This window comes from Neophocaena asiaeorientalis, unplaced genomic scaffold, assembly GCF_003031525.2.
Source record: "Neophocaena asiaeorientalis asiaeorientalis breed wild unplaced genomic scaffold, Neophocaena_asiaeorientalis_V1.1 scaffold30, whole genome shotgun sequence".
NCBI classification, from domain to species: Eukaryota; Metazoa; Chordata; class Mammalia; order Artiodactyla; family Phocoenidae; genus Neophocaena; species Neophocaena asiaeorientalis.
In genome coordinates this window covers 12,321,881-12,333,462 of record NW_020174923.1, presented here as the reverse complement: position 1 = coordinate 12,333,462, position 11,582 = coordinate 12,321,881, and the positions used below count along the sequence as shown (strand labels likewise).

At 50.3% G+C, this 11,582-nt stretch overlaps 1 protein-coding gene across 5 annotated transcripts in view; it reads left to right on the top strand.

Moving 5' to 3' along the window:
* CSNK1D (casein kinase 1 delta) overlaps positions 1–11,582 on the top strand; it is a 43,767-nt gene that overhangs the window by 766 nt on the left and 31,419 nt on the right. For 3 of the 5 annotated variants that reach the window (XM_024760547.1, XM_024760543.1, XM_024760544.1), the window contains exon 2: positions 6,011–6,121. In XM_024760547.1, coding sequence (XP_024616315.1) covers positions 6,011–6,121 — 111 coding nt within the window. Of the gene's footprint in view, positions 1–4,406; positions 5,248–6,010; positions 6,122–11,582 lie in introns of all 5 variants that reach the window. The other 2 variants (XM_024760546.1, XM_024760545.1) reach the window with 2 other exon arrangements.

Below are 11,582 nucleotides of genomic sequence, written 5' to 3'. Positions count from 1 at the left end.
AGCCCCCGCCCCGGGCATCCCCTCCGGCCCGTGGCGGTAAGCCGCGTCCCCGTCGGTTCGGGCCTCCCAGTTCCCCAGGCAGGAACTTGCGGCCTTTCCGACCCGCGCCCTCGAGGGCACCTGACCAACGTGCGCTCGCGGCCTTTGGGGAGCGACCGGGAGCCTCGGTTAGGCCCTCGCTACCCGCTCGGCCCGCCCGCCTTGTGTCCGCTCCCGGTGTCCCTCCACGCAGACAAAGGGCCGTCGGTGAGTGCGGCCCCCGCGTCCTGCGCGCGTGCGGTGGGCACGAGTAGAGTCCGGGGCTGGCCGAGGCTGCTTCGGCGCTCCTCGCGACGATGCAGCCCCGGCTGACCAGCCCCTCTGGCCCGGGGTCTGGGCCGTGGACCGCAGGTGGCGCTCAGGGTCGCCTGGGGGCCAGTAGAGTGGTCGTTGAGAACATGTTGCGCATCCAAGTTCTGTACTAAGTACCTCGGCTTAAACGAGAATGACATTCAGGTGATTCGGGACAAAGTCAGCGCTAGGGTGTTGGGAGAATTAGAGGCAAATAAAGTGGTAAAGCTCTGCTCATGAGCTTGTCCTTTTGCTATGAAAATTCTCCTGGTAGACTGGAAAAAAAGGGGATTAGAATGTTCTGGATTGTTTCAGATTTACAGTGAAAGAATGCACGTGTGTGATAAAAGGTTGGCTTGAGTCTTAAAGTTGGAAGTTTTAAAAATATAAGCGTTTCTCAGAGAAATTGTGTGTAAGTTACTCCTACCCCCGCATTTGGGGACATCCAGCCTGGCCCGCAATGCATGTGCAGAGGGACTGTCATTGTGCAAGTTTGGGGGTGAACATGCTCTGCTTGCGCAGCCCGCTCTGGTGTTTCTGTTTGGCTGGTGTACTTGTCAGGGAGGGTCAGGAATAGATGTGTATGTCAGTAATGCTTCTGGTTATGCCTTTCAGATGGTCCCAAGTGTGTGTGCTCACCGCCCCATCCTTGCCTCTTGTTACCTGGAGAGGATGCACGACCTCCTGGGCTAACAGCGTAAGAGGATTCCACACTTAGGGTAGTTCATAACTGCTTTTGGTACCCTTACCCTACAGTGTAATCCTGTCACATCAGTATGTGCTTTACTGCCCTGCTGAGTAAAACACACTTTAGAGATACTTGCATTTTACTATTTAAATATTTATGTCCAGTAGTCAGCAGTTGCCTTCTCAGCAGTGTTTTGGGAGGCGAAGTGCTGGGTAAATGCAAGCTGTTTGCCTTATTTATAGAACAATAGATTTTGGCAAAAGTTTTAACTTAGGATCTAGGAGTTGTACTGAAAAACCAATCTATTAGCCACCCTTACACAGATATGAAAAAGTAGATATTTTGAACCTTTTTGTTCTCTGGTCTGAAACCTTGCCAGACAGTTTTCTGCTTTCCGAAGCTGCATTCAGACAACCAAATCGTGGAACGTTGTCACCAAGTCATTCACAAAGAAGTTGAGAGTTTTGTGGGAGACCCTGAAAGCTTATTCACAACTGTGTCCTTTGGGCCTCACCTTGTGCTGGGCACACCAGTGGCGCTTGATCCAGCCAGACACCGGCTGACCGGTCCCAGAGGGGTTTGTCCTCAGTTTCCTCCTTCATGTTTATCCTAAAACGGATAGACTGTGGCTCTCGCGCCCTAGTTATTAGTACCCACGTGGCCCACCCACTGGAGTACACTTAGAGTTACTTGTGTGGGGTTGGGTACAACTGATTTGGCTTTGACTCTTGGCCCATGTGGTGGTCCCTTCAGGCTACATGCTACCCCACTGAGGAAATGTGAAATGGTCTTGTTAGACTGATGTGACTGGAAAGGTGGGTCAGAGGCAGCTCACTATATACTGAAGTTAAGGGTCACAGGTGACCAACCCAAAGACCATGGGATGGATTGAGTCTTCTGTACCATGCTTTTTTTCTATTTGTTAGGCCACTAGTCGTTAGTTGAGGAATTCGGTCCTCATCTTAAAAATCGTTATGTTCTACGTATTCTAGCGTGACAGCAGTTAAAGTCGTTCCTACTGCTGTCATTTTGCTATAGGTCAGAATGCTCTTAACTCCTCCTTTTTCACCTTCGTTTAAATGTGGGGTTTGGGGTCTTGGGTTTCCACCTGGGACTTTCTAGTGCTTTCAGACGTTTGAAGCTGGGGGTGGGGGTGGGGGGGAAGAGAGAGCTGTCCTTCAGCTTGCCGAGTACCTTATGGACCAAGAAGGCCCAGTGCTAGCCTCCCTGCTGTGCTGACATGAGCATGTGGCAGTGTGTCCTGCAGGTTATTCCAATCCTTCCCAAACGGCGTGAGCCCCCTGTTCTCATGGAGTTCTGTTCTTGTCCCATGTCTGTCTTCTATAGGTGGTGGCAGCACCTCGGACCCTCCTCCCTGCCCCCCATTCATGATTGGTAGAATGGTGGTTTTCTCCTGCTAGCTGTTGGCATTTGTACTTGATCCTGTTGCTCTGTCAGGTTATCAGAGGATGGCCTCATCTGTCCAGCTGTTACCCAGGTGGAGTGTGTGGTTTGGCTTCATCACATACACAAATGCTTTTGGGGAGCTAAAGCTTAGTAACCTCTTCATATTTTTGATTTTCATGTTTTTCCCCTCACTGACTTTCATTTCTCTTCAGTGGCACCTAGCAGGGTGTCTGGCACACAGTAGGGGTTCCAAAATGGTGGCTGGCTGGCCAGGAGAGGAAAGCAGTTGCCTGTATGCAGCTTTCGTAGTCACGTGCCTGTGTCCTTTAGGGTGATGGCTTGAGTGTTTCTAGATACCGCATCAGCTCTCAGTGGTTGCCCTGCGAGAGTGCCCTTTGCCCTGCTGTTCAGAGGCCTCTCCCTATTTCTTTGTCGATAAAACAGTCATCAATGGGCGTTACCTTTTTGTCCCAGGACAGGGTCAGTCTTGGAGTTAAGTTCATTTATCATCTGCCTTTGCTCAACTTGAGGGGCATAACTTTGTTTTCCTAGGACCAGCATTAATCTGTGTCTAAACATAGGCTAACATCTTCATCTAGTGAGGGGGAACTCCTGTCTGGCACTGGAGCTGCACAAAAGAGCTGAGGTTGTTGGGTGATAAAAGACCTCACTATAAACAGACACTGAGTAAACGTGATGTGCCACTTGGTTTTGACTTGCTCTGAATCTGGAACCCAGAGCTCAATAGTATCTTTCAGATTTTTGTTCCCCATCTAGAAGTACTTCTAAAAGTTACCTGTTGTGAAGGACCAGGTTTTGTAATTTCCATTCTGTGGCAGATCAGCACTTTTGTAAAATAGGATTAAAATGTTGCAGCAATGGCATGTTGCTATCAGAGCTGCGGGGTGCTTCCTCGCTGTCCTGTATTTGTCCCCTTGTGGATTGGTGGTAGTTTGAGGACAAGACTTGGAGCAGCACTGCCAGTAGAGCACAGGGGCTGCTGTCAGCCAGGGAGGTGGGACAGGACTGCAGGGCTACAGTGGTGGACCACCTCAGTTTTGCTCAGTGGTCTCTTATGTTTGGTTCCCATGGAATACCCAGAACTTGAAGTGCTGCTGCTTCACCCAGTGGTGAAGACCTCTCAGAGGAGGCAGCCTGCGTGTGTGCTGCCCTCAAGTCTGTTTGGTAGAGAACCCAGACTCTCCTCTTTGAGTCATCAGACTCAGGGCAACCTTCACAACTGTGATGCTGTAGAGGGCAGGTGTGATCCTGGGGGAGGCCAGCTCTGTTGCTGGTGTGATCCTGGGGGAGGTGGGCTCTGTTGCTGGTGTGATCTTAGGAGAAGTGGTCTGTGTTTCCAGGTGTGATCTTAGGGGAAGGTTGGCTCTGTTGCTGGTGTGATCTTAGGGAATGTTGGCTCTGTTGCTGGTGTGATCCTGGGGGAGGCTGGCTCCATCTGCTGGTGTGATCCGGGGAGGGGGGGAGGCTGGAATTCATATTGTGTTCCAGAGTTGCCTGTGGTCATTTGTCCCCAAGACTGTCAGTATTGCAGGGTGACTTAGATGTTAGCTTTACCAGCCACAGTACAGTGGAGCCAGCAGTGTCCTCAGCCTTCCTGAAGGCGCTAGTTCAGTAGGTAGCCTGCGTGGGCCCAGGCTGTGTTGTCACTGAGAACCTGCCTTCTGGCAAAGGTGACAGGGCTGACATAGTTGGAGGAGCAAGAGTGCTATCATCAGAGGCTTCTCTGCTCCTGCTTTGGGGTGGGGGGAGTTGCTGATGTAACTAGTAAGGTGAGTCATCTGTTCCTCATGGGCTGGTGAGTTCAGTTCAGAGTGCCAGGTCCTCACAGGAACTCAGAGTTCATTTTTCGTTTGCACAGTACGTTTTACAATGAAGTAATTTCTCTCGTAGCTAGATAGATTATCCTAGCCTCAGGGAGGAATAACAAAATGTATTACCTGTCTGTCTTCTGAGTGCCCAGGAGTCTTCGTGGAATGGTAAATGGAGTTCTTACATTTAGAATGGTCACTGGCAGTGATCAGATTGTGGTTATTCCCATGGAACCCCAGCATTGGTGACCGGTTTTGGATCCAGGCCCACTAGAAGCAGCCGCATCTCAAGCAGCCGCATCTCAAGCAGCCGTCTGAGCAGACTAGAGGAGAAAGCTTCTCTGTCCTTCCTGGGCAGCTACTGGGTTCATGAATATCAGCAGACAGCTCTCCTGCAGGTCATCACTAATGCTCTAATGTTCTAATGCTTGCAGACCTTACTCTGCCTTTTATCCGGGAGTCTTAACATTCTCTGTAACCAGTAACCCATTCATCCCACAACTCCCTCATGAAACAGACTGCTGGTCTCCCTGCTGAACTCAAATGGTGAGGGAATCTGAGTTGCCAGGGACTGGCAACATTGCTTTGCCCAGCAGGATGGGTCTGGGTTCTGTCTGGGCTGCTGGAGCCAGTGTTAATTCCTTCACGAATAACCATACTACTGGGAAGGATTAAAGTGCTTTATACTTAGAAGGAACTGGTGAGGAAAGCAGGGGGAGAGCTAGGTATGTGCTTTCTAAAGACTGCTTTTCCCATTCTCTCCAGTGAATGCTCCTTGAGGGAGGGCTTGTAGCATAGCTTTGGGTCAGATTGGAACTCAGGAGCATGCGTGTGTGAAGCCTGAAGGGGTAGTGGTTGTCACATTTGCAGGTCCATATTGTAGTAAAGAAGAGGACGGCATCTTGAGGTTAAAACTCTAATCTTTAATCACGATCTGGTGACCAGGAGGTGTGAGCAGATGTATTGCCGGTTTTAGCACAAAACTAGCAAAAGGTGAGTGACAAGTACACTTTGCATAGATGTGATTAGGGCTTTGAAAACAGAGCCCAGTTCTGTTTCAGTGTCCATAGGAGACGCACAGTATGTCCTGGTCCCTGGGAGGGGAGAGGTGTGCTGGGCCTCCCTGGGCCTGGCCTGTGATGGCTGAGTGATGGCTCCTGCTGTGTCGTGGGAACCGAGTCCCCTTGAGAAGCGCCCTGCTGTATGCGGCTTGGTACCTGGGCCACATGGACTGGGATGGGCTGAGGCCATGTGAGAGTTCAGTGGAAACCCAGCCACCTCTCTGGAGAGAGGCTCGCACACACCCGAGACCTGTCAAGGCAGCATGGAGAAATGGAGCCCACACGGAATGTGTTGCCCTGGGACTCCCCACGGTCTGGCTTTGGGTGGGTGAATATAGGGCTGACCAACAGGCTGGATGAGAAGGTTCAGACCAGATGGGGGTCCTATGGAGAGAACTGCATACCCTGTCTCTCAGTCCCCTGGTGATCAGAGTAGAGCCATATGGAGCCATACCAAATAAGACTTTTCTATACGTATCAAATATTCCTGTTTTAAAAAGTGAAAATAAGGATATTTTCCCACAGGGGTTTATCTACCACTGATACCATCTTGTAGTAGAAAGTGGAGTGCATCCATCACCTGGTCCTCCTTGGAAGATTCAGATAGCACTCATTGTTTCTCCAGCGTGTTGTAACATTGGGTGAGGTGGTAGACACCAGACGATTAACGTTTGTGATTTTCTTTCTTTGCCAAGGTACGGACATTGCTGCAGGAGAAGAAGTTGCCATCAAGCTTGAATGTGTCAAAACCAAACACCCTCAGCTCCATATTGAGAGCAAAATCTACAAAATGATGCAGGGAGGAGGTATGGTCTTTACCTGTTAAGAAAACCAAAGTGGTGTTTGATGAGGGAGAATACAGATGTCATGAATCACAGTCTGGTTAATTAGGAAAAGGGGCAGAAGCGTTCGTACCCTTGACCCCATCCTGTGGCTTCCTTCAGATACTGTCTGAGAGGCCTGTAGAGGGGCTCACTCGACAAAAAGAAACATCATTTTATGCTTTTTGCATAAATATTCTCTTCCTTAGTTTCGTATTACGTACTGGTGTCTTTGAATGCAGACTTGTGTGAACGCTGACCTGGAGCTTGCTGCTGGTCCTCCTGTGCCGCCTTGGTCATGCCTGCAGCTTTGGGATGGTCCCTGCAGACTCTCCTGAGTGAGACCCCTTCTAGCTTAGTTACTGTCCCCATTCTGTGAAACCTCCCCTTGGGCCTGAGGGTACCTGATATCAGAGTGCCCATCCTGATTTCAGAGTCTACCTTTTAGAATTCTCTGGACTTTGAGATTGTTTGGCTAATGGAGCAGGAGGGGGTTTTATTGGGGGTCTCAGAGTCCTGAAGACACCGCAGCATTTTGAAGGGTGTGCCTGTGCTGCTCCCCAAGGAGCTCAGGAAGCCCAGGCACATCCCTGAATGTCTTGAGCTTTCTCTGGGGACAGGGCTTCGTGTGTGAAGAATAGCTGTGTTATTTCCTTTTGGATACCCTTCGAAGCAGAAGCCCCCATGATACTTTCATAGTTGGGGGGGGGGGGGGCTGGGGTCGGGAAGGCTCTTGGCGCCTTGCCAAAAGGAAGCTTGTCTTCAGAGTCTGTGTTGGTCCTTTGGTCAGGTGGAAAGGGCGGACTGGTGATGTGATTTCTTGACATCTTTGCTTCACAAAGCAGTTTAATCTGTGCTACTTACTACCAGAAACCAGCATATCTCAGCTGACGTAGCACAGGGTGTCTCTTTCGCAGCAGATATATCTTAAAGCAACACAAACCGTCCTATGAGACGACTGCAGAAGGGTGTGTCCAGTGCCGCTCGTCCTGGGCATTATGGGACCAGAGCAGGCTGTGGGTTCTCAGATGGCACATAGGGAGGAAACTCCCTGGTCCCTCCTGTGCCCAGGGAGACGTTGGCAGAGGACCCTGCCAGTGTGTCTGTCCTCTGGCGGCCCTCAGCAGGCTTCTCAGGCATCAGGGATGGTCTACACAGCTTTTAAGGTGGTGATGAGTAGGAAGAGGTGACTTGGTTTGTGGCCTTCGTGGTGGGAGGAGCTTAGTGCTGGGGGTTGGATGAAACCTTCTGACTGAAAAGCTTGTGTGTTTGAGGAGCAGCATCTCTGAGAACTCAGAAGCTGGGCCCCCAGGGATGGAGGGAAGAAGAGCTGACACCCAGGGAGGAGCTGGTGTAGTAGATTGAGACTCAACAGAGGGGGACTTCCCTGGTGGTGCAGTGGTTAAGAATCCACCGGCCAACGCAGGGGACACGGGTTCGAGCCCTGGTCCAGGAAGATCCCACATGCCGTGGAGCAACTAAGCCTGAGCGCCACAACTACTGAGCCTGTGCTCTAGAGCCTGCAGGCTACAACTACTGAGCCCGTGTGCCACAACTACTGAAGCCCACGTGCCTAGAGCCCGTGCTCCGCAACAAGAGAAGCCACTGCAACGAGAAGCCTGAGCACTGCAACGAAGAGTAGTAGCCCCTGCTCGCTGCAAGTAGAGAAAGCCTGCACGCAGCAACGAAGACCCAACGCAGCCAAAAAGAAATGAATGAATAATTTTTTTAAAAGACTCAACAGAGGGAATTCCCTGGGAGTCCAGTGGTTAGGACTCTGTGCTTTCACTACCAGGGGCATGGGTTCAGTCCCTGGTCAGGGAACTAAGATCCTGCAAGCCCTGTGGCGCAGCCAAAAAAAAAAAAAACTCAACAGAAAGGAGTTTATTTGGTTTAGAACAAGGTCTCTCCTCAGGAGCATAGCCGTTTGTTGTGGAAGCTGTCTTCTGCAGGAGGACAGGGAGCAGCATCCTAGGTGCCAGTAGCCCCCCGCCCCCAAGTTAGGGTGATCAGAAATGTCTCCAGACGCTGCTTGATGCCTCTGGGTGCACCGTCGCTTCCTGTTTTGACCCCCTGCTTTAGGACGTAAAGGATCACTTGCTCTCCTGGTCTTCCCATGCCCCTTCTCTAGGATCCTGGAAACCCACTGGGATTCCACACATAGGTCTTCTCCTGTCTGGCCTTTCCCCACGCATAGGTCAGGTTTTACTCCTGTTTCAGATACACACTTGGTGAATACTATCAGGGTGTAAATTTTTGTTTTAGAAAACAGATTCTGTCCAGGAGAGCAGAGAGCAGCATCTTGCTGCTGTTCTGTGAGCTCCTCCTAGCCAAGATAAAGCTGGGATGGCAGAGGAGATAGAGGTCGGCTCTGCCCAGAAACCTCACAGCTCTGCTGTTGACCAGCCTTCTACATCCATCTCATGTGGGTGCATCTCTGATCGTGGCTCTTTTTATGTTAAGTTCTGTGCTTCGTTGCAGGTGGTTGATATTGACGGCATCGTAGGAGAAAGCTCGAAGCCCAGGGCCTGCCTTGCCCTCTCTAGCTCGTAGTACAGGGTTGCCCGGGATGCTGCCTCATGATGGTGACCTTGCAGTGCTTGGCTAGAGACAGCTGCTGTGCTGGGTCACTCAGGTCCCCTAGGGGAGGGGTTAGCATTAAAAACAAAAACATGTTTGGGGGGTGGATGAAATGGGTGAAGGGGTTCAGTTGTATGGTGACATTTGATAACCAGACTTATTGTGGTGATCACCTTTTATTAGTGTATACAAAGATTGAATTGTGTCGTACACTTGAAACTAATATGTTATATACCAATTTTACCTGAATAAAAACAAAAACAAACACACGCTAGTGTCAGGTATTGTTAAGAGCGTTTTTAAACATGCGGGCACGTTCTCCGCCACACAGTCATGTGCAGTGGGTATCATCAGCCTCATGTAACAAATGAGGAAACTGAGGCTGTGTCCAAAGGACACAGATCTGAACTTGAGCATTGTAGGTCCCAGGCCACTCCTGCACAGCGGTCCTCCATGGCGGTCAGGGATCAAGAACGTGCCCCAGGGCTTCCCTGGTGGAGCAGTGTTTAAGAATCTGCCTGCCAATGCAGGGGACACAGGTTTGAGCCCTGGTCTGGGAAGATCCCACGTGCTGCGGAGCAACTAAGCCCGTGCACCACAAATACTGAGCCTGCGCTCCACAGCCCGTGAGCCACAGCTCCTGAAGCCCGGGCGCCTAGAGCCTGTGCTCTGCAACAAGAGAAGGCCGCACACAGCAACGAAGACCCAACGTAGCCAAAAATAACTAAATTAAATTAATTAATTAATTAAAAATACCTTTAATAAAAGAAGAAGAAAGTGACCCAGGTCTATTTGGAGCAATAGGTAAAAAACCTGAAATAGAAATAATTTTAAGTTAATTACGTTAGTGAAGGACATGGGTGGACACCAAGTTTTTATCAAAACAGAGTGGCGTGCCAGGCAGAACCTAGAGGCTAAGGCTGAGGCTGCACTTCCCAATCCTGATAACCCCACAAAGTGTCTTTAGACCATGTCCTCCTTCGGGAAACTCCAAGTGGAGAACCTTTGTTTATTTCACAGCTGCTTCTGGTCAAGGTTCATGGCAGGTGTGGGACAGGAGTGTGGGCCCTTTGTATCAGAGAATCCAGGCCAGGGGTGAGGGTAGGAGCTCTGTGCTGAGGGTGGGTGGATGCCGCCAGCAGTGTGGCTGTGGGGCCACCAGTGAGTAGAAACAGGCAGTGAACCCGAGTTCACTCTCTCTCATCTCGTGTGCCTGTCCAGTTCCCGCAGTGTATTTCAGACAATCACAGTCTTTTTGCTATGAAATGTTTTACAGTACTTAAGAACATATGTAGCTCGTGGCTATCAATACTAAAGTGAACCCCCAGAACTCCCACCTTCTTGAAAGAGGGAGCAGGACGGCCCTCGGCACCTGTGTGCCCACCCCAGGGCGCCCTCTCTACAGCTGCCCAAAGCCTGTCTCCGCATGCCCTTGCCTAGTTTGTTTTTATTTTTTTAATATTTATTTATTATTTGGTTACACCGAGTTTCAGTTGCGGCGGGTGGGATCTTTGTTGCAGTATGCGAGATCTTTTAGTTTCGGTGCGTGAGGTCTTTAGTTGTGGTGTGTGGGATCTAGTTCCCTGACCAGGGATCAGACCCGGGCCCCCTGCATTGGGAACGCAGAATCTTAGCCACTGGACCAACAGGGAAGTCCCGCCTAGTTTGTTTTTAAAGTTTTGATTCCTTGTCATCCTGCAAGAAATTGGTTTTTAAAAATCTAATGACAGGGCTTCCCTGATAGCACAGTGGTTGAGAGTCTGCCTGCTGATGCAGGGGACACGGGTTCGTGCCCCGGTCCGGGAAGATCCCACATGCCACGGAGCGGCTGGGCCCATGAGCCATGGCCACTGAGCCTGTGCGTCCGGAGCCTGTGCTCCGCAATGGGAGAGGCCACAGCGGTGAGAGGCCTGTGTACCGCAAAAAAAAAAAAAAAAAAAAAATCTAATGACATTGTCCAGAAACATTTGGCCATTGTATTTACAATTGTTTTAAGGTTGAATTGCCAAACACTTCATGAAAAATTGTATTTGTGTTAATACTGAGTCCCCATATTTATATTGAAACTTCCCGCAAATCAAATGGAAAGCATTTAACTAGCTCTCTCCCTCATTTTTCACCCCCAAGCATATGTTTTGGTATCTTTGGACTCGATGAGGGAAAAAGTATCAAGTGTTCAGAGCTGCACATAAGAGTCCAAGTGACCCATTTCCCATATTAAGGGCATGTGGGCAGGGGCAGCTGGGTGTCCCTGGCATGACTGGTCGCCTGGGCACAGGGCAGCACTCTGGTGGCTGTGTGTCTGACCTACAGCCTTGCATGTCCTTCCCCAGCCGCAGGAGCAGCACTCTGGCGGCACAGGTGCATTTTTAGCTTCCTGGTCTCACTGCATCAGATGTCTGAGGTTACAGAGCAGCAGTCTGTGCACAGGCGGCAGGATTGTTCTTGGGAATGGCTTTTGAGCTGATTTCTGCCTGGGGCCTCAGCACTTAGTTTACAGACAGTCTGCTTAGGATGAAGCAGGCTACACAGCATCCTCCTCTTCTGGCCAGAGAACTGAGAATAGGAGCACCCTGCTTCTGTTGTGTCTTATCTTAGGGTGATGAGGTGCGTTGGTGTTGCCAGTAAGAAGGAAGGTGCTGCCAGTGAAACAGACCATCAGAGCAGACGAGTGGCAAGTCCACGCCCCATGTCGTGCCAGTTCATACGCTTTTGAATATGAGTAACACAGTCTTGCCATGTGTGTTTACGACTTTCTTTTTTGATCCACTGTGTTCCTGAGGTTCTTCCATGTTTGACACAGTTGTGGCTTGATGGGTTTCGTTGTTGTTTATAGACTCTTGTGTCTCCATAAACAGTCCTCCCT